At 37.6% G+C, this 26558-nt stretch overlaps 1 protein-coding gene across 6 annotated transcripts in view; it reads left to right on the top strand.

Moving 5' to 3' along the window:
- The window catches only part of MPP7 (membrane palmitoylated protein 7), a 150486-nt gene that overhangs the window by 88346 nt on the left and 35582 nt on the right, over nt 1–26558 (top strand). For all 6 annotated transcript variants that reach the window (XM_027889694.1, XM_027889698.1, XM_027889699.1 and 3 more), the window contains 5 exons: nt 1630–1710; nt 15610–15741; nt 23145–23226; nt 24213–24298; nt 26078–26152. In XM_027889694.1, the coding sequence (XP_027745495.1) occupies nt 1630–1710; nt 15610–15741; nt 23145–23226; nt 24213–24298; nt 26078–26152 (456 nt within the window). The remainder of the gene's footprint in view (nt 1–1629; nt 1711–15609; nt 15742–23144; nt 23227–24212; nt 24299–26077; nt 26153–26558) is intronic.

The following is a 26558-nucleotide window of genomic DNA, read 5'->3' on the forward strand; positions in this document are numbered from 1 at the left end:
CCACCAAAGCAAATGCCAGTTCTGCTGGAGTTAATAGATGCTTGGGCACAATTCATCTGAGAGAAATGCTGAAGCCATCACTCCTACTGAGTGGTTACTAGTCTTCACCAGAGAAACACGAATTAATAGATTTTATTCTCTAGTGATGAGTAGTACAAGGCATAGAATGAAAAGAGAACAAAGGGTAACCTGTGTCATATACCCGCTGTTATTGCTATCACAGAAGATTTTCAGCTTTGCAGAGCTTTTCCATAGAACATGCAGACTAGATTGCATTCAGATTACCTCAATACTTGGCTTTAGGTGTCTGAAATACTTCATTGTGACCTTTCCTACAGAGATTGTTTTCTAATCTTTTGGTATTAAGGCAAAAATATTGTTAATATTAGCACTGATGTACTTGGTGGGTATTTTTAGCTGTGAATTATATTTAAAAGGCTGTGGGACTGTAGGTGATGAATTTTTGTTTCAGTCCTGTTACACCTGTATTAATTTGAAGCTTAGAAAAAAAGTATTCAAAGCATGTATGATGTCTATAATTGCTTCTAGATTTGTCTATTAGATATATTTATGCAAAATATATGTCTCCCCATTTATCTTGAAAATTTATACAAAATGAAAGTACAAATTTAAAATTAGGCTAGACAAATAAAGTTACTTGCTGCAAATAGCCAATCTTTCTTTGAGACATTTTTATGATACTGATTTAATGCAAAGAAAATAAGTGATTATCTGAAATCACATTTTGGATTATGAGCCATGTAGCTTCAGAATTTTAAACTGAAGTTCATGGTTGTGAAATGTATTTTAGCTTTTCCTTCTTCTGGAAAAATAGTTTGAGTCTGAAATCCTGCAGTATAATATGCCTCTTGAGTCCAAATTAGTTGAGAATGTCATGATAAGAAAAACCCAAGACATGAGCCAACTAGCCATGGGATTAAATGTTCAACTGCTACTCTATTGTTCACCAAGCCACAATTTTATAGTATAACCAAACATAAATTACTGATCTTGTTGTTAGGACATAGTTTGTGCATTTTAAGGGCTTGAATTGCTGATGACCTGTTATAAACTATATTTTGATTAACCCGCTTCACGTTTAACAAGCTCCTTCCAGTGTATGTGTAAACATAATAAAAGGTTCAGATTGCTTGCACTGTAGGGGCACTTTGCTTTCTTATCCCAGTCCTAAACAGCACAGCTACTGTGGGTTTTTGGAAGCAGTGTGGATTTCACCACCTCATTCAAAACTGTTTTTTATAGACAGTGTCAAAGTTTGATCCAGTCATTTTTACAAGCAGTTCTTTGTCTGCACGCAAAGGACCATTCACTTAAATGAAGTGCTGGGATTTGCCCCCATTGCTATAAATCAGAATGTGATCTGGCTGCACCCTTGCCAGAAATGATTACTTGTGTTAAACTGAGCCAAAAGGCCTGGCTTAAATCTGGTCCACTGAGGGCCAGAAACAGAAGCGCAGTGATTGATGGTGTTTTCCTTCATGCTGGCTTCTGTTTGAACACGCTGGAAAGCAATAACCTTGAACAAGATAGATTTGGGGTTGTCACTGATGCACTGGGTAAAACAATGCTTTGCTAATGGTCTTTGTGTTGATTCCATCTCTCACCCAGCTGGCTGAGGAGCTGCAGAGCAAACCACTGAGCAGTGAGATCAGAGAGCTGTTGAAACTCCTCGCAAAACCCAACCTCAAGGTGAGGATGTGCTGCACCTGCAAAGTGCTTTCTGCATCTGCTTCCTCAGGCTGCTTGGGGGTTTGTCTACTTTAATGAGTGAGTGTGTGTGCTTGTAAGAAGATACACAGTGTTAATCAGAAATACCTGTAATAAAGAAACAATTCTAATGTTGCCTATTGAGTTATTGTGCTGTTACTCATACTTACAAAAGGAATTAATTGCCAGATCGTCGCTTATTTGCAAAGGATATTCCAAGGAGTAGATATTTGATTATTTCTTTTTCTTTGGCTTACTTATATGGCATGTGGTCCATACATTCATTGCAAATGTGCTTTTACTTGAAGTTTTTCAGTCATTACTTTAATTTAATTTAACTTAATTGCATCACGCATGAGTAGTGCAGCCTTTTACTTGGGACAAAATTCCTGATATGGGTAATATTTTTTTAAAAAATCTAATTTTGAAAACTTTCTGTGAGATTCTTGAGGTTCTCTGTGGTGCTTTTGAGGAACTTGATACTTTTTATCTGACAGTAGACTATAGAACCATCAAATGGCTGAGGTTGGAAGGAGGTTGTCTGGTTCAGTGTGGTGTTCAAAGCAAGGTCAACACCAAGATCAGAGCAGGTTGCTCAGGGCTTTCTCCCATCAGATCTTGGAAATGCCTGGGAACAGACATTCCACACACGGTCTGTGCAGCCTCTTCCAATTCCTAATTATCCTCCTATTGAAAACTGTTTCATTATATCCAGTCAGAACTTCCCCTGTGTATCATTGTTGATGCAAATTATCACCTTATTTTTCAACTGCTCAGAGAAGGAAGACCTTAGTGCTCTAGATGCACATTGTAATGGTAATTAAATGCAGTAGTTGGTAAGTTTAGATGAAAACTGCGAAGTGGAAAGGAGCCCTTTTTAAAACAGTTGGTTTTTATATTACCTGTAAAACACTGATCTCAAAGCATGAGACACTCTGATATCTTCAAAGTGCTACAAAATCCTAAAGATCAATAATGCCTGCTTTTTAAAGATTTTTGCACTTTTGGCTTTTCCATAGTTTGTAAAGTGACAAGCTGTTTCTCTCTGAAGGGGTAAGCAATGCCAGTGGCCTGTTGGGAAAGGATTTGTTGGTGCATCAAATTGCAGAGATCCTAAACTTCACTCTAGGCATTTTCCCTAGTGACTCTCCATGTGTGCTTCACGCTTCTGGAGCTGTGGTAGGTTGAGTCTGAAGACAACCCCTTTGCCACAACTGCATCTCTCCCTCTCCCTTTCTTGCTTTCTCCCACTCACTCTTGCTGTCTGTTCCTTGGTAGCAGTGCAGTACAATGTGATAATCTTAGTTGGATTTCATGGAAACAAGGGCCTTCCCCTCACCGTGGTTAATATGACTGAACAACTGCAGTGACTTAGCAAATGACTTTCTTGGCTGCTGGGGGACGTGGCCAGCTGCAGGCTACCAAGCCCTTTGTGTGGCCAGGCTGCCAAATCCTGCACAAGGCACAGATGTTTCCCTGCCCTGCATAGCTTGCAGGTGTTCAGGTGAGGTAAGGGAAAGAACTGACACTATGCAAGGTCTTTTACCTGTCCATTATCTTCTCCACCTGCCACCTCATGGCAAACATGCCTCAGAGAGAAAGTTATCACTGCTCCCTCCTGCATCATGGTGACCAGGGGAGTGTACTGTGTCCTGTACAGAGAGGCTGTAGTTGAGATTCATCTGTTGATTTCCCCTTCTCTCTCTTGGGCAGAGAAGGAAAAGAAGGAAGTTTCTGGGATTCAGTACTTCCACTACTTCCGAGATGCCCTCAGTCTCTCGTATCTGAGATTATGCCATACATTACATAGGTTTTCCTAGCCCTTCATTATTAGGTTGATGGCTAGAGAGGGTTTCTTTGTTTGTTTAGTTCGAGATTCTTGGGATTCCTGTCTAGAGCAGCTCTTTTTCACACATCTGAAATTACTTGGGATGACTGATCCATCTTTTCCAATTAGGTTCCATAGACTTTCTCTAAATACACATATGGCTTAATTTGGGATTGACTTAAGCTGGCTATATGTTATTCTGCGGGGGAAACTTTCCTCTCCTGACCTGGTTTATAACTGCAGTGTTAGCTGGAGCCAGGAGAGCTTCCACTTTCCTACAGCTCTGCTCTCATGTTTATGGCATGATGAGGGATGGTTAGGATTAGTTTAGTGCACTGCATTACTGCCTCCACAAGTCTGGTGGTGTAAAGGGACAAGTCTAGCAAGGTGATTATAACTTTGCAGGTTTGGTTAACATCCCAAAAAAGGCTGGGAGAGGTTTCCAGCAATTGTCTGATTAGATAAATATTTCTATATTTTAATTCTGTTATACGAAATTCCTTTATTGAATATATTACTGAGTGTTTGCATCTGATCAGTAAAGCTTTGATGAATTTGTGGTGCAGGTTTTCATCCATAGAGAAGTGTTTTAAAGCAGAAATTAATTTCTCTGAGGCAGTTGTATTTATCAGACCTGAGATTTTCAAAATGTCTTAAAAGTAATTCCAAGGTTTTGTCAGGTGCATTTTCTTTTGGAAAAAAAAAAAAATTGGGCATTTCTAGTCTTCTTAAAACTGTATGCAATATCCAGTTACACTGAGTGGGTTTTTTTCCTGTTCTCAAATGTGGCATCACTTACCGTAATTAAATGAACTAATAATGGTTGTGGTTTATCTTTTCTGATTAAAACAGGACTCTGGAAGTAGAACAGAGCACGTAGCTCTGGGAAATCAAGTGGATTTGTTTAACTGTGTGTTAGACATTTCATTTCTGTTCTAGATTTAAAATATAATTGCGAAGCCCAATGGACACAGGCCAGCCACACTTAGTATTTTTAATTTCCAGCACTGGATGAGGACTTAAAGTTTGCATTCTGTAATCTTGCTTTACCTTGTTAAGGGTATCAAGAAATAGAACAGTATTTCCATACCTTAGAACCCAAATCCAGTTGAATACAGTATTTTATTTTTAAGCAGACCAGAAATTAGCTCTTTGATATAGAATTATAGAATATCCTTAGTTGGAAGGGACCCACAAGGATCATCGAAGTCCAACTCCCAGCCCTGCATTAGGCTTTTTTATGACTCTCTACTGCTCTTGACTGAGAGCACTATTCTTTTTTTAATTTTTTTTAATAGCTACATTATCTTGAGACAAAATATTTTACATTGTTATGCAGTTGTACAAATTGGAATATATAATTGGAAGACTTAAGATTCAAGATGTTAACACAAAATATATCTAAAAGGGAGTTTAATTCTTGATATTTAATGAACGTGTCACAACCAAGTTGGCAAAATGGTCTTACCTGTCAGTAGGCTTGGAAATGGGAAGAAGTGGTCACTAGAGTTACTCTGGCAATAACAGGGCAGAGCTCCAGGGAGAAACACTGTGAGAAAGGAGATGTACATATGACAGATGATCAAGCTAAGAATGAGAGACCTTAAAGCTTCCAAATTCTCCTCCACTTTTAATTAAAAATGGTCTTGAATAGTAGATTTCAGTCCCTTTCCTGACAAGCTGGAAAAAGCTGTGTTCTTTTTGGGACAGGGCCATAGCACAAGAGCATAATTGTTATTTATTTTTAAAATTGGTTGAGAAACTGAAACAAATAACTCTAGGAATTAACATTTTCGGTGCGTATTTTATTGGTGTGGGTGTAAACAAAAAAGACTATAACAGAACGAGCCGTCTTTTAGTCCACTGAACAATGTTATCCCAATTATACTGCCTTTGAAACAAGCTGGGAACATGTTATTCAGATCTAGTTCACTCTTACCTTTGTGTTTATAACAGCAGTTACGCTTTGGATAATTACATATTAAATGAAGCAATTCACCATATGAAATTAATCTCTATTAGGGTAAATTTAGTGTCTTTTAAATTAATATAAAATATGTCTTTTTTGGTCATTGGTGTAATGGGCAGAACAATAATTATGTCAAAAGCTAATGTCACTGTGCTAAAACTATTCTGAAGGATGTTTATACCTTTTATGGCCCAGAGGAAATTAAGCTTTTGCAATGGTGGTTCTGCCTGTTTCAGTGGAGTTTATCTCCTGTTTATGTGTGCTGAAAGGTTTGCCAGCTGCTAGTCTGAAACATAAACCAGGTACCTCAGCAAGGGCACCAGGCAGGACTGTGAATGAGTTCAGTGCCTCATGGTGCACCAGAATGTAAAGTATTTGGGTCTATTTGGGCACTGTACCTGTAGACTAGAGGGAACAAGAGGTGGACATACAGCATTTTTCTTTTCTTTCATTACCATAGAATGAGCAGAATTTTGGAGGTAACTTTAAGATAACTTGCAGAGTGAAGGGAAAACTGCTCTTGTGTGACTGGGAACGTTGCTGTTCTTAGAAATACAGATTCTTTGTTTTCAGTTTGTTTTCTTTTAATCACTTTCAAATGGCAAAGATGCATACACCAGAGAACTGTAAATAGGATTTATACTTTCTCTTTTCTTTGCAATTCATTTGAGGTACACCTGACTTTCAGTTTCACAAAATAATTTACATTTGTAAATATTTTCATCTAATTTCATCTCTTTGGCTTTCCTTCAGAATAGAACTGTGAGTTAAACAAAACCAAAACTGCAGATGATGGAGCCAGGGCACTTTGCTCTTCATATAAGTGCTTCCTATACTTGATTAGATTTCTTTAAACAAAGAAACAGTGCTTCTTTGAGCCTGAAGCATACCTTTAACTTTGTCCTGTCCTGTTCTGTTTTTCTTGTATTACTGGGAAGTTTGTAAATTGTAGCCTTTATTTCATAAACAACTGGTTATACCACTGTCCCTGCCATCTGAGGCTTACTGGATTTGCACAGTGGCCTAATAGACTGTTCAGATCAAAGTGTTACTTGTTCTGTTAAAAAAGCAAATATTTAAAGCCTTTATCAGCAGAGCCTTCTAAAGCTGCCCTGCAGTCACTGGCAAAAATCAACAATTAAATTACTGTCCAGGAGACTGCAGGCTTTTTTCTACAAGAACTTTAACATCCAAAGCACTGAAAGAAAATATTGCGCTATAATAATATAAAACAAAATCCATTTTTGCTTTGAAAAGTTCATGAAGCATTCCATGTAGCATGTAATTAAAAAAAAATCTTAATCTCAACTTTGTCTTCTTTCCAACATTTCCTTTGTATTTAGACCTGCTGAGGATTTTCCGTCAGGGCTTTTTCATTGAACTAGGTGTTTTCTGCATAGTCAACATTTTCCACTGGAAATTGTTGGGATTTGCCTACAACTGTTCAGATTTTGCATCTGGGGAACTCAAATACAAATTTCAGGTCAGTTAACATCTGAGGTACCCTTGGGTTGCTACTGTGTCCTAGGCACTTGGAGGTCCTTTTGGCCCTGTCCTGTTAGAGACCTGTTTTCCCAGATGCACCAATGTTTTCTACGTTTGCACATGTCCTGAGACACTGTTCTCCTCCTCTTTATGAAATATTCATGCCCACGAATGGTAACACAAACTACAATATCTGTTCAGGATGCCGGATTTACCATGATTTATAACTATTTACCCATCAGTTGTCTGCTTATTGGTAGGACTGGTTATAGGAATTGTGCTCTCACATTAAGAGATTTTACAAAATTGCTTTAGCTTTATTAATATGGTGAGCTGGAGTACATCGTACTAAATGTACTCATGTACTTCATGTCAACTGAAAAGTTACCCACATAATCCTCACTTGCAATATCAGATGCCATTAATTTGTAAACCTGCAAGAGCCTGCTTGATTTTTGATGGTATGCTGTGAAATGTCAACAGGGAGAGAAAAATACTTATTTTCCCCCCTAGGCAGCAGATGCACATTACTGCAACAATCAGCAAGGACCACAGCATTGATGGTTTGGTAACAGTTCATGGATGTTCTGAGCATACCACCCATGCAGCTGGGGCAGAGGAGACTTCTGTTGGCAAATGACCGAGATCCTTCTGCCCAGTGTTTCCTGTCTTTAAACTATTTGCCACTTTGGGAAAGTGACCATCACACATTTTGGCAACACAGTTAGAGCAAAAGTAGATTTTATTCTTAACTATTTTTAACTTTAGACCTTGACTTCTGATTTCCATTTCTGCTTGCGCCCATAATTCAAAAAATTTTTTTCTAGAAAACATTTTTGGGTGGGGAGTGCTGGCAGAATATGTTTCTGTCTTTATTTTTGGAATGTTCATGTTCCTGGGATGGAATAAATAAAACAAAAATATAATAGCAAAATAGTCCTTTTAAAAACAGCAATAAAAGCCTTGATTTTTTACATCTGTCAGGCAGAGAAGGAGTTGTGGCACACTCTTACTGTGGCAGGGACTGACAGAGCATACATATAACAATGTACAACATATCATAAGCATAGATATAAAATGGTGTAGAGGAAATGGAAGAATACTGCATGAATATATTTAGTAACAACCATCATATTACTCAGGACATGCTCTCAGGTCCATTGCATGTGATAACCAAGCTGATGTCCAGCAGAGAGCTTGTCTGTCAGTCTTTAGATGCATGGATATAAGAATGCTCACTAGCAGCCAACATATAACAAACGAAGTGATAGATATCATAAATAAAAGTGAAGCCAGGCAGGTTGGCAGCATAAAATACAAAATTTCAAAAGTAAATCAAATAAATTCTTTGGTTATGTATATATACACTCTGTGACTTTCTCACATGAGGGAACTGACTCTCACCCACCTAAGAATGTTGACTTGCATACATGTAACTGTAGCATTCAGATACAGCACAGAAAAGTTGGCAACATTGCTAAAGCTGGTAATATAGAAGAAGGAAAAAATCACTACAGATAAAGGCACATCCCTTTCAAGTAGCAATTCCATTCAGCTACTGAAAATAGACTAGTGAAAATGGAGAAACTGCATAATATGAAGCAAGCAGTCCCTTTTTTGGATGTCATCTTTTTATGCTGTTTTTTTCTTCAGTGGTGCTGTTCCTTTGCAATTGCTGGACCATATTGTATTTGAACTCTCTGTTCAAACAGTCTCCTGTTTTCTACTTTACTTTTAGTTAGGTTCTCAGGTAGTGAGAATACTTTGTGGCTGAATTTAAGACCTCCTTACTGTAGATGAATATATGTTATTATTTTCTGGAGGAATTAAGTTTATTCAGATTCTTAACCTCATGGATTGATAATTTTTTTTTTTTAAAGACTTTAGACATCATGCTGATGTCAAAGGCTGGATCATTCCTAAAGATAATTTTTCAGAAAAGGCAACTGCAACCTCAGCTTTTGGTTTCCTTTAGTTTATATTTTCATATGATTCCTATAGGGTATCTTCAGGTGGTTTTTAACCAAGAAAAGGTGCATACTACCACTGCAGACACTTAATATTGCTGCAAAGCTGCTGCTTCTTCAAAAAAGGAATTGATTAAGGATTGCCAAGATATTGAAAGAGTGCTCCTGTCTCAGCATTTTCCTCTGAAAACCATCTATTTGTGCTCTTGGAAGTAACTTAAACAGGGTTTAAAGCTTCAAGGACACTTCAGCTACATGAATCATGTTGCGAATGTAAAGCAGACTGTTCAAATTCTTCACTATTGATTTAAAATCAGCGCTTTTTCTACTGTTATCCACAACTGAGAAAAAACACAGGGCTGTCATCTGGAAGAATATTAACACCTTTACCAGATGACACAGATGGACATGCTGCATGTTTCTGTGAACACTGAGAACAGTTTGACTTTGGAAGCATCTCCAGGGGCTGTGAACATTGAGCCAGAGGAAGCGGGAGTCTGAGGATGCAGAAAGTTCATTTTTCTGTTGGCTGTCTCTGTCTGGCTACCAGCTGCAGGTAAACCCATCAGTTCAGACTGGTGAATCTGAAATCAAGAGACAGCATTTTCAGGCAAGGAAATTACCCTTTTGTGAAAGGAAGTTCATATAGTCATGAATAAAGTCCACTGCAGTAAAGAGGAAAAAGTAATATATACTGAATATTGATCCAACTGAGATGTTGCTGTGCTAAGAACATTAGTCTACAGTAGATATTAAGAACTCGAAACCACACATGTACAGTATGTATTTTAAATATTTTGAATCACTACTGTGACCCAGGTGCATCAAAGTCAGATTGGAAGGGAAAGGGATTTAATTGCCAGCTGGACTAGTTTGAACTAGAGGGCAACTCTGGTTTAAGTACAGATGGGAGAGTTGCAAACATGGAATATAATTTTCTCCTTTGTACGTATGTAACTGCTGTCTTCTCGCACAGTGTATCATCTATGGGTATTTTATAAAGAATATATAGGAAAAATATATCATTTTAAGGATGAAAAGAAGTTAACCCAGATTTTTTTGCCTGTTAATTAGTACATCCATTGGTTTTCCAGTCATGAACAGAAAATTGTGTTTAATTTGAAGGACCTTATTTCATTTTCCTTACCATCATTGCCAAAGGTTTTTTGCTTATGTTGATCGAATGGTGTAAGTGATCCTCAGCAGCAAAAGCAAACTGATTTAACTGGCAGTTAACTGATTTCTTTAACATTGTGTACTCCATGTATTTGACTTGGGAATTTTGTGTAGAACTGAAAGTAATAAGATTAGTGCAGTATCAGAAGGAATGTCTGCTAGATCCTGATTACTGTATACTTGTATCCTCCCTCACTGATTCTGCTGCCCCTCAAAAAATATTCAGTTTGCTGTTAGCCCAGCCATCGTCTGGCCACTTCTACAGCACAACCGAGTTTCTTCTGCCTGTGGTTTTATTGCTTGCTTCTGCTTCTAGATTATGCTTCATGCTTTAGCCAGGCTGGAGAATTCAGCTAATGTGGTTGATCTTATCTGTTAGTTGAGGTGCCTGTTCTCACCTGCCTTTCTTGTTATCTTGTTAACCCATATTTTGCATCAGGGTTAGGGTTGCACATTTCCCCTTAGCAGGCAGTGTTGGTAGCTAAGAGAATGCCATGTGCTGCTGATTTCTGAGGGCTGTTTTACCACCCATTTGATGGATAATAGGATTAGTGGGATGGAATTCATCAGTATATCCATGTAAAATCATGTACTCAAGATAGGAGGTTTAAAAGAAAGGTTGTTCCCCCATCCCTTATCTAACTTCATATCTCCCTTTTTCCCTGTAAATTTTGTGCTGCTTACCAGGTATTCTTAAATGTATAGCTTGATTCTGAAACCTTATATTTTTATCCCTTTCCTCTCCAAACTGTTCTCAAGTCAAATTGATCTTCTGTGCCTGGAGTCTGCATGCCATCACCATCATGCTTCAGCTTTTTGCTGGTTTATTCTCCTGCTTTCTAAATTCCTGCATGTTTGGCTTTTATGACTCCTGTGCATCTCCTTCCATTCTGATGCTCTTGACGGTCTTTCCTTCAGTGGGTTCAGTCTCCTCCCAGCTCTTTCAGCTTTTCTTCTTTGATGCCTGTTGCTGGATGAGTTGACTTTAATTTTATGCAAGTTACTCATAAAGTAAACTTTCCAGTCTTAAATAATTTTCTTAACCAGCATTTTCATCTTGTCTTTTTTTATTTCATCTGTAACCTTATCACAAAGGAAAACATATCATGGCTAGAGCTCTCTGGAGATTGAACTCTGCCAAGTGAGTTCAGGGCACATTGCTGTGGCTGCTGCTGAAGTTACTTTTCTCCTCCAGTGAAACTTCTCTGTGCCAGGCTCAGTGGTAGTTACTGGCACCATGGCAAAGCAAAGAGGTGGGAAAATGCCTTTGTCTCACCTGATGGAGTTCGAGCTGAACTGCCAGAGGAGGTGGCTGGTGCAAATGATCCAAGCTGTGGACTGGGACAGCAAAGTCATGGGCCATTTCGTTCTATTCTGCTGACTGTGCTGCCAGGGCAGTGATCTGCTCTGTAGGCACGGTGGCCAGCTGCTGGGCTGGCAGTGTCACAGTCTGCTGCAGCTCTTGGCTTTCATGAGGATTGGTTTTCTGTTGATGACTATTCACTATTTAAATTTCTAAACTTGTTTTTTCCAAGTACTATTAAGAATGAGGCTGCTTTTGTTTCTTTGCCCATTCTTTCTTGCTTCCTTGACTTACTATTTTCTGAAATGTTTTTTAGACTACTCAATGCAAACTGCCTATGAAAAGCAAAGCTCAAATGGAGATTTTTTTTTTAAAAATGAGAATTAAAAACACGAGGAGCTGTGTTCATGAGTACACCAAGGCTACTTGGTGTATTGTTACTCTTACACATCTCAAAACATAAACAGAAGCAAAAAATACTGTAACATTTGTCATTGTTTTAGAGGAGCAAAAACATAGTGTAGGTAAGTAATGCACATTTTTCAAAATGTAGAACTGTTTTCATTAATAACAGTCTCAATTTAAATAAACATTTAAAGTTTCAGAACAGTTTTAAAAAAAGAACTTATAATGTTTCCAATGTCAGATTTTCTTTGTGTAAGTTGATAGTGTAAAATTTCAATTTATAAACTGTGAAATGATCAGCGATGGTTTTAATATGAAAAATAAGCACTAGTTATTAGACATTTCAGAGATTTGATGAAGGTATTCGTTTCCAGCTAGATCACGTCTAAGAATTTAGCTGAACATCAATATTTATATTTAGGTAGTGCAGGGGCTTGAATCATACCTTCTTTCAAGTTCTAAATATGGACCATGTTTACATTAGTGAATCATAAGTATAGAACTTAGAGCTGAAATAAAATCTTTTTCTCCAGAGGTGCTTAAATATACTTGACCCAAATCTTGGATCCAGTGTGCACAGTTCCGAAGAGCTGTGTATTTGAAAACAAAACATTAAAAAAATAATAATTGATCTGCACTTCTAGCAGTTTCTTTTGACAGGTAAAAAATTAGTATCATGGCAATTAATAAGTTGATCACTTCTTACATACAGAAAGAGAACATTGCTACCTTTACGTTGCCTTGTACATTTACTGCAAAATTATTCTGGGTAAATCTTAATCATCTTAGTATCCAAGTTTTATTTCTTAGCACTTGTAATTTGTTTGCTTTTTAAAAGGTCCCAAACTTGTCTGTACAAGTCTAGTCTGATACATAGTTTTTTGGACTAACTGCAGATTTTATTAATTGAACGGTACGAAGACCCTGCTGGAGAAATGTGCCTTTACTCTGTGAATACAGTTGTTTCTTCATGTGTTCAGAACATACAGAAGTGCTCTCAAGAACAACCTCTGATAACTTCTAGTTGAATACATTAGAGTGAAATCAAAATTCATTTTTAAGTTTTGTTTCCAAATCAATTACTGCACAAAATCTGTGCTGATGACTATTTCAACTACAGTGGGCAGAGAATAGTGTGGCAAAAGAAGCAGTGATGGAAGACAAACATCTTCAGTGTGCAGCATAAACACATTTGTGATGACAGAATCTCTTCTGAAAGTCTGAGAAAAGGCACATCGTTTCTGGCATTCCTACTTTTGTCTAAAATATGTATCTTTGCACTGGGATAAAGTAGTGCTGGGGAAAAGATTTTACATTGCAAACTGTAGTAGGTTGTGTTTAATATGTTCTTTGGGAGAAGAAGGGGATAGGTTGATAAGTTCCAGTTGTTGTGAGTGAAGAAAAGCATCATAAATACCAGACACTGATTGGCATTGGTTTATAATGCTTGGGATGCATCCTTGTTCTGCGTGGGGTGTCCAGGAACCTAAACTGGCAGTCAGAGCAGGGAAGTATCTTATTAACACCGGTGGCATAATTCAGTGGAGTGGTGGACAGAATCTGTTTTGCAAATTGCATTGTTAAGGGTAGGTTCTTTTGAATATGTTTCAAGTGGCTGCCTTTTACTCTGAAAATGGTGCTTTGGATTATTTTCATCTGTTTTCTCTATCTACCTGATTGTTTTTAAACTGCAATATAGAACCTCATTAAATTGAACCAGTCCATGAATGTGCTCTAGCTTTATGTGGAAAAATGTAATTGCAGAGTTTTAGAAGTCTTAACTGTAAGTAGCCTGAAGTGAAAGCAAACACTACTTTTGTTTTAGTATATCTTTGATATTTCACATACATCTTAAGATGACTGCATCTGATTGCATGGCTTTTACATGTGTAATACTTCACAATAAACATTTCCAGGAGGTTCCATAATTGCTAGCCTGAGGTTTTTACCTCAGATCTAAAGTAAAACTTGTCTTTGGTTGGAGGGAGATGGTAATTTCTGATGGTAAGTAATTTCTGATGGTGTGTTGGGAAGAAGACCAGAAATAATTAATGTATTGAAGTATTTTTATCAAATTATGCAATATAAAAATTAGTAAAACTATAACAATTTATCATGAAGCAGACATGATTTTCCTCTGTCTTTATTTTGTTGAAGCCCTAACTTTAAATTTGAACTTCAGAATTTCCAGATTACCATATGCTCTTTGCCTTCAGCTTTTGACATGATAGCTTGTAACATTGCCCGGATACTGTTTTCTGTTGTTAAGTCTCCGTCATTCATTAAAAAAATCCTGGAGTAGCATAATGGAAGTGTCATGCGTGTATAAAACATTTGCATTATCCTTGAGAACATAACAGTTTCTGATCATTCGTGTACTCAGTCAAATATTGTGTGCCTATTATCAAGTAGTAAGTAAACTTGACATCAGAGAAATGTAACCATTTTCTGGGTTTTTTTAAGGATTTTCTTCATAATCGTTATTATAATTGTTATAATTGATCAATTATTATGGTCATTGATATGATGCCTTCTAATGTCATTCACACCAACAACACTGATGTGTTCTGCTTCATCCTAAACATTTTGACATTTTCAGAAATGCATTATTTTATTGTTGTGAAGGTTATCAATTTGACAATTACTTCTGCTGTTCAAACTGCGACTTTTGTAATATTAACTCCTGGGAAAAATATCCAAGTATTTAGAGGCAACTATTTGAAAACAGAAGCAACTGAAAACAGTAAATAGAATTACATGTATGACTGTTGCCATTATTTGTGGTTCAGTGAACAGTTTTCTCTACAAAAGTAAAAAGCATTACATAACCATTTTTCACCAGTTTAAAAAGTATTACAAATAATGAAGTCTTTTCAAAATAGAAAAGAACTTTAAGAGTTCTGTATCTGGAAAAAGCTGTGAAGTTTACATTATCACTGAGATTTTTTTTTGAGCATTTGGAGAATGAGCCTTCTATTTTCCATTGCCTTTCAAGACTTTTTTTTCTGAAAGGTCATAAATTATTTTATTTTTAATATGGAACCCTTTGTCAGTCTTTTTTAGGCTTTTCTTTGAAATCTTTTGTCCAAGCTATGCGTGATCTGGAGAAACAACAGAGAAAGAAAGAACAAAGGACATGCAATAGGTGGTTTATAAACACCTGCCTAAGTCAAATTTTTTTCAGCAGAATATTCCTCAATCTCAATAATGAATTCCATAATAAATTAAAAATTCCTACGATAATTTGAGGCTCATATGAAAGAGAGCTGATATGAAAGGGATCCAGTAACCAGGGAAGCTTCCAGAGCTCCTGTGAAGGAAATGGTTGGGCAACAGCTTCATGTCACGTATCTCGTGCTTGAACAGAAGTCCTGGATAGGACTGCCTACTGTATTGAAGAAACTTTTTATTTAGGAGAAGTATAATTATTTTCTTACTTCTGGAGACCTGGGTTTCCTCCTGCTCATTCTTCTTGTATAATTTCAAGCTAGTGTGCAAAGCACGTGGGTTTTTTGTGTATATGAAGACCATGTTCCCCATTCACAATTTACTACTGCATGCATTGTATATGTGGAAGCATATATTTTATGGAGTTGTTTCATCAGTTTGAAATGTATTAAAACTGTATAAAAGAATTCTATTCAATCTACATTCATCGCAGTAATAGATTCAGGCTATAAATAATATCCTCTGCTTTGCCTTCCCTAAACTTTAGAGATGCTAATCAACTGACTGTTGATATTTCCAGGCTTTGCTCTCCGTACATGACACTGTTGCTCAGAAGAACTATGATCCTGTCTTGCCCCCCATGCCTGATGATATTGATGAAGAAGAAGATTCCGTTAAAATAATTAGGCTCGTCAAGAACCGGGAGCCATTGGTAGGTAACCCTGTCTTTTGCTCTGGGGGTTTTGTGTTTGCGTGCAGGGTGGGGAGTGCTCAGATTATGAATGTGAATAGGTGACAATAACTTGAAATGTGGATAGACAGACATTAAATGTGTTATTCATAACGTTGAGTAATACACTTGTGACTTCCATTTGCAGTCATTATTAGTAAAGCATATGAAATGAATAATAAGATTTTGTTCATTCACGGTGTTTAAGCATTATATATGTGAGCCAGTCTGCACATTTAGATCAATAACATATTCATCTTTTATCTTGAATTTGAATCATGAACTTAGTTCAAAATGAGAGACGGAGAATGAATCCCCAAAGAAATCTTGACCCGTGTTGTGAACTGTGCCTGTTAGCATTCATGTAAAAAAATGTGACCTTTCAATACACTGAAAAGAAAGCATAAAAACATATTTTAAAATACTTGAATTGAAATCTGGGCAAATTTAAGATGTCTGTTGTTGTACTTTGCATTATGAATACTAGAAAGTTAATATCTTCATGGGGATATCTGGAAAAATGAAAGGACTAAACCTAGGTTGTATTACAAGAATATTAAAATGCTTTACTGATTTGGTTATTTTTATTTGCTGTAGAGTGGGAGTCATCTTGTATAAAATTCAGCTATATTCTTTTTCTCCTACAAACCAGTGAGAGCTTTGTTTTATGTTATACTGGATATTTGTTTTAATGAATAGGAATCCTGGGGAAATATCTGCAAAGTTACTTTGAGAAAGTCATGATTTTGTACTTGAGATGACAGTGGGAGAGCAATGCCTCTGTTAGACATACAGGGGTAGCTTGTCCCTTACTGTCACTCTAACTCTTGAAGGATTTCTGGCATCAGTAAATAAGAAATGAATTTTCATACTGACTGACTGTAGGTGACTGTGGGCATAATTACAAGTTTGACCATATGGAGAGTTTTTACTGTTTTAACATGCTAAATACTTTTTCCCTAAATGTTTAAATCACAGCTTTAAGCTTTTTATTTTTTTCATCAAAGAAATTATTTGAGGAAGAAAAAAAACTTGCTTTACTATTTAGTATCAGCAAGATTATTCACTCTGAAAGATGTGTAAAAATTTGAACATACAGTATGAAGTGAGGCCTAATCGAGTGTCTTTTTTTTAGTATTAATGAAAACACCCTTTTTTGTAATTTGTCAGAAAAAGCTTAATAAAATCTTAATTTACATATTTCGTATTACAAACATGATTCGTTACTAATACTTTTTTTTGAGTTGAATACCATGTTAATAGTAATAATAATGGCCAGTCTTCGCAAACGAAGAACTGGGGAAGGTTTTTACACCTTCCAGCCTGTGCATTGGATTTTTTAGGTGAGACACAGTGTGCGTGGAACTGAGCCCACCCTTTAATCCTGAGGTTCATCTGCCGGGGCCAAGCGAGCTTGGACGGTGGCAGCGAGGTCCTCAGGACGTAGATGGATTGCCTTACAGGGCTAACGAGCTCCATCTGCCCAGGGAGTGGCCCTGACCAGGAATCGAACCCGGGCCTTGGCGGAGACAGCGCCGCGTCCTTAACCACTAGACCATCAGGGGCTCCCCATGTTAATAGTATCCCAGAATGGATTGGATAATTGTAACTTTTAAAACAAAACAGATTATCTGAAAATGTATATGAAATATATACATTGTTTATTGGCTTTTGAGATTTTAAACTCTCTTGAAGGGATGCACAGAGTTGCCTAAGCTAAAGGTTATCCTTGTCCTGTTGCTCCAGTTCCACTCTTGCCCATTCACTCCTGTGGGACACTGAGCTCTTCCAGGTACCTGTGTGTCTGTTTAACCCCAGCCGGCAGCTCAGCCCCACTCAGCCACTCACTCCCTTCCCCCAGTGGGATGGGGGAGGGAATCAAGATGAACATGAGAAAACTGGTGGGTTGAGTAAACAGCTTAATAGGTAAGGCAAAAGCTTCATTTGCAAGCCAAGTGAAGGAAGGAATCCGTTCACCACTTCCCATGGGCAGGCAGGTGTTCAGCCATCCCTAGGACAGCAGGGCTTCATTGACTGGAACCGTTTCTTGGAAAGAAAAACAGCATCACTCCAAACATCTTCCCTTCCTCTTTCTTCCCCTGGTTTTATTGCTGAGCATGACAGCATGTGGTGTAGGATATCTTGCTGATCAGGTGGGGTTGGCTGTCCCAGGTGTGTCCCCCCCAGCTGCTTGTGCACTGTGCACCCTCAGCCTCCTCACTAGTGGGGTGAGGAGCAGGAAAGGCCTTGAGTGTGCAAGCACTACTCAGCAATAGCTAAATCGTCCCTGTGTTAACAACACCGTGTTATCACAAATCTAAAACACAGCACCATATGAGCCATCATGAAGGAAATTAATCCTATCCCAGCCAAAACCAGTACATTCCCTTAAAAGATACATCCACACTTAGCACAGCTCTGTACTAAGGAGGTAACGAGGTAACAGAGAAGGGTTTTTTAGATGTTTTACTAGACACTACAAGAACATATTTCATGAACTCTGTTACAGCTGAAAATAGCTTCCTAACCCTACAATAAACAATATTCAAACCCTGTAATAAAGAGTAAGTTCCAAACATTCATTTCTTCAGTTTAAGACTTCTTTGTTTATTTACCAAGGCGAAAACAGCCTATAATGGAATCTGTCAGAAACCTGTTACTAGGAGGAGGCAAAGGGCGTGAGCTAATTGCAGCCTACAATTACGTGAGAGGGGAGAGCTCCCAAGGACAGTAAAGTCAAACTCCTCAGCAGTGAAAGATGCTAAAACACTGGGCAATGGCCACAAGTTGCAGCCCTGGGAGGTTTAAATGAAGAATTAACATAAGTATTTCATTAGGTAGGAAGTTCAGCACTGGTGCAGACTAACTGAACATGTGGAATCTCCAACCTATTCCATAAGGCAGTGGCTGGCCTGGGCTGGGCTGGCCTGGGCTGGGCTGGGCTGGGCTGGACTGGGCTGGCAATAGTCCTGCCCTGGGCAGGAGGTTGGCCTGAATGACTTCCAAAAGCTGTCTTTTAATCAGCATTTCTAAGGTTGTATCTTATGTGTGTGGGAAGGGTATATTTGTGATCGTTCAGATCCTCAGCATATCTTGATGTTTTAATTTTCATTGGAGAAGAGCTTATGGTGAGTTGCATTACTTGTTCTCCAGAAAGAGTTCAAGGAAAAGTATATAGTGTCCTCCTTCTCTTCAACAACTCACCTTTAATCCATTTTAACATTATTCCTGTTCAGTTCTTTTACTAGAGAAAGGATATGCTATGGTCTGTGTTTTACTGAGCTAATTACCATTTCATTTTCAATTTATTTCCGTGTCCTTTTAATGGCTTTTCCTTCAGAGTTTGTTCTAAAGTCTTGGATATTCTTAGTACACATCAAAGAGTCTCTGGTTGTTTGGTTTATCTGTTCACTACTCTAGGGTCAAAAAGTCTGATTTCCACTTGCAGCATTATATCAGAATTCTACTACCAGAAGCAACTGAGCTTGAGATTGGAGGTACCATATGATATTTTTTACTGGGATAGAGATAGTATGGTTTCTTGACTTGAAGATACCGAGCTCTTTGAACTTTTCCTTCACCTCAGACACACTCCCATACTCTATTTGTATCCAAGCAGTAGAGATTGTTTTCCTGCAGAACCGTGAGCTTTATGTCAGTTGCACACCCTGGACATTCTGAATTGCATTTCCTTTGGATGACTTTCAACAGTACTCACTGTGAAGCAAATAAGTCACTCTCTTAATTTCTTTGGAATACATCTAGTGACCATTTTTATGTAAAACTGCACCACATTTCCTCTTGTATTTGTTCGTGCTTTTCTCCGAGTTAAGCACCTCACTCGTGTTCTGAGCCAGTGTTAATCATATATGAATGAAGCATGAGTTCCCAGGAGTAATCATTTCAAAAGAGAGGGAAACACATGGTTTGTGGGAGGGCCTTCTGTTTGCCAGATTTCATCAGTTCAGAAGTCAATGCTGAACTTTCCCCCAGTATTTTGGAAGAGATGTTTTAAGCTTGTTAATCCTTCCACAGTATTTGATTTGGTCTATTAGCAAATGCTGTTCTAGCAGTGTCTCCCTGAAGTGAGGTGAAATTGTGTTACGAGGTTTTATTTTAACAAAGAAATTTGGAACATCTCTGAACTGTACATAAAGAGAAGTAGAAACATCTCTTTTCAGAGAAAATCCAAAATTCACCTGGCTATTATTACAGCTTTTTATCAGAAGTGTATGGCTTTTTATCTGGTAGCTTGTAGAGTTTTTACTTATGCCTACCTCTCCAAGGCATTTTCAGCTATAGCCCTGTTCCTGCTTAGCAGTCCTGATATCTGAGATGCTCAACCACACTACCAGGAGTTCACTTCCTGGCCTCTCACTACTTCCAGCTCCCAAATGATATTCCAGGTTTGTTACAGCTGTTATTCTGAATAGGATGCTTCTTCACATTAAGATGGTTGCTTCTTCATCAGACAGATTAATTTCACATAAATCTAGCCTTTTGGAAACTAACCTCTATGCCATTCCTTGTCTTTAGTTAAGAGAAAAAGAGGCAGCTCCAGAAAATGGACGGTACCATCTATTTGAGGCGCCTGACTTAATGAAAGGATCATTCATTCTCCGGAGCTGCCTATCATTTTCATTAAGTATAGGAGTAGCTTGGGCACCTACCTTGGACCACATAACTGATTTCCGTAGCTGAACTTGGGTGACGTGAATTGTGGTGATGGAAAAGACTCATTTTCCAGTTCTACCCATGCAGATTCAACAGATTTCACTTTCCTTTCTCTTAGTTCCCGTAGCTCAGTTCTCATTAGTGGATGAAGCCAACTGTTTTTAAGTTGGGATTAATTTGGGTGTAGGGTCAACTTTAGTGTACATAGTCTACATGTAAGTGGGCATCAACTTTTAAATAACTCTGTAAGACAGGTAACTGATATTTGCGTTTTCAATAGAGAGTGAATTAAAATATGTCTTGTTGAAGTACTTACTTGCATTCAACATCTGCATGTGCTTTTGTTTAACAGGAAGGTATGCAATGATATTACTGATGTAATATTTTCAAATATTTTCAAATTCTCTTATTAGTAATTTATTTTACAGGCTAATATTTCTTTCTTTAAAAATAGAGACTTACAATGTTTTTATTCTGGAACCAGCAGATAAATTGATAAACTAATAAAGCTCACATCTGCAAAAACCTGAGCAATGCTTACCAATCAGTGGTACTACACTAAAAATGGGGGAAAAAAAAAAAAGGCAACCAAAAAACAGTGAGAGAGCCTTGCTGAAGGAGCTTGTATTATTTTTAGTGCTTTTGCATGGCATACCTTTAAGCATTTTCTCAGTCTGATCACCATATGGCTCCCAAACTCCTTATTTTTCTCTTTAAAAGTATTTTAAACTGAGCTATGCTATTACATCTGTATATGTCTCATTTAGGGTAACTTACACTTTTGGCTCACAACACTGAAAATATTTTCCAGCTCTCAAGGTCCAGTCTAACCTTCTTCCATTTTTAAAGCTCTAAATGAGGAGCTGCACTGCACATGTAACCGAAAGTACTGGAGCTGAACATCTTATAAGGAGAATTTCTTGCCAGATTATATGTACCTCATAGTTTAAGCAGGACTGGCAGCAGTACAAGAGAAGCTGCTTTTTCAGAAAATCAACTCTTCAGGTTTTCAAAAAAAAATTCTATTTGTGTTTGATGATTTCTTTTTAAGAGTGCTAAATTGGGAGGGAAGTGGAATTTTAGGAACCTCTTTTTTAATTTGGGTACTATAGGTACAGTGAAATACATAAAATCAAGCAGTGTTTTTTGTGGACCTGCCCATTCACTTTGAGTTTGCCATAGAGGAGTTTCTGACAGTGAGCAAACTCGGGTTAAATAATTTCCCTGTAATTTTGAACTTGATTTTGTCCTTCGTTTGAAAATCCCAATTAAGCTCTTATCTTCACCAGACTATCTTTCAGATCAGTTAATCAGTGCTAGGAAAATTCATTTTGTGCCAATAGTGATAATCGCATGGAGCGTGAAGTGACTGTTCCACTTGGACAAGAGCCTTATTGTTACTTCCAGATGCTGTCTGGGTCAATCCTGTGGGCTTCGATTACACCCAGTTTTTTTTCTAGGGTCTGTCTAAAAGGGCTGGCAAAGTGAAGAACCACTTTCCAGACATCAGCACCGGGCTGGGGTGTTGGGGTGATCGCAGTGGAGGGCTGTCAGTCATCACTCACCTTTTGCATTTGGTGGCATTTATTGGTGTTGACTTATGACTAAAAGGCATAAAGCCTTTCGATCAAGGCTTCTCCCTGATTAGTTAGGAGAGCCTCTGTGTTATACAGACAGTGTAATGGAAATGCCCTGTATTTATATTTACCTCTAACATCCTAATGCTGCTTTTTTTTTTTTCTTCTTCTTGATGGATATATTCAGGGGAAAAAAAAAAAAAAGCTTTTTACTTTTAAACAGTTATAACTTTTCAGATATTGATAATAAACTTCAAATCAGTAGCTGTTGCTGCAAGGTCAGAACTTAATATTGAGCTATAAGCTAGAGGTGTCAATATACAACTTATAAATTATAAAAATATGTTTGATATATTCCTAATGATACACATTTCTTGCACAGAAGTCTAATAATCAGTTTTTGAAGTGAGATTAGCTGCAGCTAAATCTATATTTTTGAAACTTGGACTAATTTGAAACTGTAATGCAAACAAATGCTTATGAATACAATTACATAATAAACAATACATAAGAATAAGGCTGGCAATTTGCAAAATTACTTTGCTTATGGATAAAATTTCATACTAATAAATATAAGAGGTGAAATGAAAGGCACAAATTCAGCACGTTCGTGGTTTTTTATTGATAGCATTGTAGAGCAAAATGATGATCAATGGGTGCACAGGCACTTCTGAGCATAAAGTGCAACAACTATGAACACAGATACATTTTATGTACCCATAGTTTGTAATGTGGCCTATTTTAACGTAGGAACAACGATTTATCAATTTTCAGCGGTAGTTTAATACAGCTTTAGCAGCAGACTCAAGTAAGTTACACTGCACTTAACATTAAGCTGAAAAGCAAACTTTTTCCATCATTATTCCTTTTTTTCTTTTACTAAAGCTGTGTACTCACAGAATGCATGAGTTACTTCTGAATGGAAAAGAGGGGACATTTTAAGAGGATAGTTATAAAGCAACATATTTTATATATTCTTTTCATGAGCAAGTGTTGTTCCTGGCTTATTCACATAGTAATATAATGTCAGCTTTTTACAGTTATACATAGCAAATGGTTTTTAGTGTAGCATATTAACATTTTGGTGAGATTAACCAAATAACCTGTTTTTCATTTTTCTTTTTTTTACCCAAGGGAGCTACTATTAAAAGGGATGAACAAACTGGTGCAATTGTGGTGGCCAGGATAATGCGTGGAGGAGCTGCAGATAGAAGTGGTAAGGTGTTACTGCTCATCTGAAGAAGATGAGATAAAATGGCATATTTTGTAGAAGTTAAATACTCCAAATAAATACTATCAGAAACAGAAGTATTTCTGCTCTGGACACTTTTGCAAAATGGTATTTCAATACTGGTATTCATGCTGATTTTTTCCCCAGTTCAGTTGCAATGATGTGTCTTTGAGTTAGCAGATACAGTGGGATTTTTTAGATATATCATGGTTTGTTCCAGTTGAAGACATCTACTTAGAAATCATAGAATATGCTGAGTTGGGAGGGACCCATCAGGATTATCAAGTCCAGCTCCTGTCCCTGTACCAGATACCCCAACAATCACACTGTGATGGGATATGCCAAGGTTAAAACCTGCTGATGGAGAAACTCAGGGTGCTGACATTATTTTGTCTTAGGACATCCACTTGGAGTTTCAGCTGGTAGTTCTCAAAGTAACAGCACATCCTTGACTGCCATTGTTTAGTTTGGGATGCTCAGTGTCTGCAAGAAGTCCTGAATTATACACTAAAGTGCCTCTTTCCCTGAAGAGATTCTAGGACAGCTGTGTTTTACTCTTAAATGGGGTAATGGAGTAAATCTAGATAGATAGATAGATGGATAAATTAGCAAGCATTTGTGCCACAGTTTAGCACTCACAGCCTAAGTGATCTTTGCAGTGCTTGCAGCTGTGTAGCAGTTAAGAAAGCAGTATGAGAAGAAAAAGAATTGGCACAAACATTTTTCAAACTTCTGCATAAAGTCCAGAAAAGTTGTAGAAAAATGGTACTAATTTTTAGGAGAAAGATAGGGAAGTGAGTAAACCATCCACTTACCTGGGATGACAGTAGCTGTTGTTATGTTCACCATATGTTCCTCCTTTTCAGTTAGAGCTTAAAGTGTATGAAAAAGGGAGAAGCAAACTGAATGTTAATGGTAGGTTTTGTATAATTCATAGGTATAGTTTCACAGCTCCTCTTTTTCTTCTGTAGGTCTTATTCATGTTGGTGATGAACTGAGGGAAGTCAATGGTATTCCTGTAGATGATAAAAAACCTGAAGAAATAATACACATATTGGTAAATACTAAACATTTTAAAATTAATTTAGGAGAGTGAAGAAAACATAATTAGACTTATTATTTCTACTTTATTTCTTAGAAAAAAAAGCATATTTGAATATAATGTCTTTTGTTCCAGTGCCATCATTTACAAACCTTCTACTCATTTCTACTCATTACATATGTGTGCAATTATGAATTACTTGTAAAGTGTTAAATACAGTAATATGCTATAAATATGTTGCAGAATGTTGCAGACTTCAGTGTATAATCTACAGTTTTTAAGGCCCACTGTGATCTGTTGAATTCAAACTATTTTAAATGTATTCATTAATAATGCATTCACTCCGTGTGACAGTTAATTCCTAATACATGTACTAGATAGAATATTAACTGGCTTATTGAGATTTTATTTGACAGTTATTTGCATTATATAGTGATACGTTCTTCTGTTTGTGCTCCTCTGAACTGCACAGTCTCTAAAGTGAGGCTCATTACTGACTTATGAAACACTATTGCAAATTAAGTAATTTAGACTTTTTCAGAAATATTTAATATTTTTACATAAAGAAACTGATGAGGGTCACGACAACTCTTTTATTCATGCTGTAGGCATTTCTACATACATAAATACCTTGCTGTCCTGCTGAATGGAGTAACTGTCTCACAGTTTCAGTTCAGTAAGCAAGATGATTCATTTCAAGTGTTAGCTTGCTGATATTCATACTTACTATATGGTTTCATGTTCGCTACACGACTGTATTTTCCTGCAAAAATAATATTTAAAATTGTCTAGAAACACAGTACCACCAGAAAAGGTGTGAACAATTTCCCCAGCTACATCTTCGAGGCACAGTATAAACATCAAAAGCTCGTTAGAGCTTGTTTCAAAAGTAACAAAATTATTGATTCCAGTCCTAGGGCAGGTAAAGTAAGAACTTGGCTGCTGCTTGTCAAACAGTGAGCTCTGGGAGCGCAGACACGCCGGCAGGAGTTTTGTCTCGCTGGTAGTGGACGGGCCTGTTTCCATTTTGCTCAAATCGTTGGCTGGCTGTTGCACTCGGCGAGTTTTATGAAACTTGTCGGCTGCATGCAATAGTAGCAGAGGCTCCAGCTGATTAGCACTTCCTTCAATAGCAAAGTGTCACTGAGGCAGTGGGAATATATTGTGGTTAATAAGTAAAATGCAGCCAGACACACTTTAAGTGGGATATGGGAAAGATGAATGGATGAGGTGGTTGATGATGGCTAACTTGTTTTAAGATTTATAGTGGAGGGCTTTTTTTCCATTTAGTAGACGTAATATATTCAAATATGTTTTTCTTTTCTAGTTTCTTAAAGTTGCCAAGAGAATAAATCCCCCCCAATAGCTCTATATGATAAATATGGCACAAGCCTGTTTGAATTTTTCTATCTTTTTTTATTTTGAAAAATGAAATGTTAGTTCGATTTTTCCAGGGATGTCCAAACTGTGCCAGGAGTCCAGCGCTTGCTTCTAATATGCATACATTTTAGCTGTAGCATTTTCCCTTGCCTTCAGTGCAGAACTGGGACCTCTGAACCACGCAGGCCCCAGTTTCTAACAGTCCTCTGCCCACCAATGAAGCAAATAAAGCCAAGCATTTCAAGTGCTTTTGTAAAGCAAAGTTTGGTTTAGTGAAGTTGTCAAACTCTGTGGACCATGCTTGGGAGAGGATAGACTCATTATATTTGAGTATTTTTAAATTAATTTGTATTTCTTTATCTTTTAAGTTTTCTTTTAAATTCTCAGTGAATTTTCTTTTCAAATGTTCACCAGGCTCAGTCTCAAGGAGCAATTACATTTAAAATTATACCCAGTGTAAAGGAAGAAATGCCAATGAAGGAAGGGAAGGTAAGCAAGAGTGTTTCAGTAACTGTTAGGCTGAGGATATGTATTGTTTGCTTGGGTGACAGAAGCAAGAATGTGATTTATGCCTCTGGACTCAGTTTTTGTAATGTGACAGTGTAGCACTGTACAATTCATTAGGCAGGTGCTGAGTTTACGAGTGGGTGTAACATTGTTCTTAAGCCCAAGCCCTACAGCTGTGAAGTTGACATAGATAATCTTCCATCTTCTGCGAGGACCTGGCTTGCTCCCAAGTACTCCTTTGCTTCCATCGCCCACTAGGCAGAAGACACCGGATGGCATCTTGGTTCCAAAGTACCTTCTCTTCTGTTCCCACATGGGCACACTCTGCACCTGCAAAGTCGCGCTTGCCTTGAATCATAAAGCCTTTACTCCATTGAGGCTGCGGCTG

Source organism: Empidonax traillii, unplaced genomic scaffold, assembly GCF_003031625.1.
Source record: "Empidonax traillii isolate 1590-97213 ecotype Southwest subspecies unplaced genomic scaffold, ASM303162v1 scaffold270:size1067046, whole genome shotgun sequence".
Classification (NCBI taxonomy): Eukaryota; Metazoa; Chordata; class Aves; order Passeriformes; family Tyrannidae; genus Empidonax; species Empidonax traillii.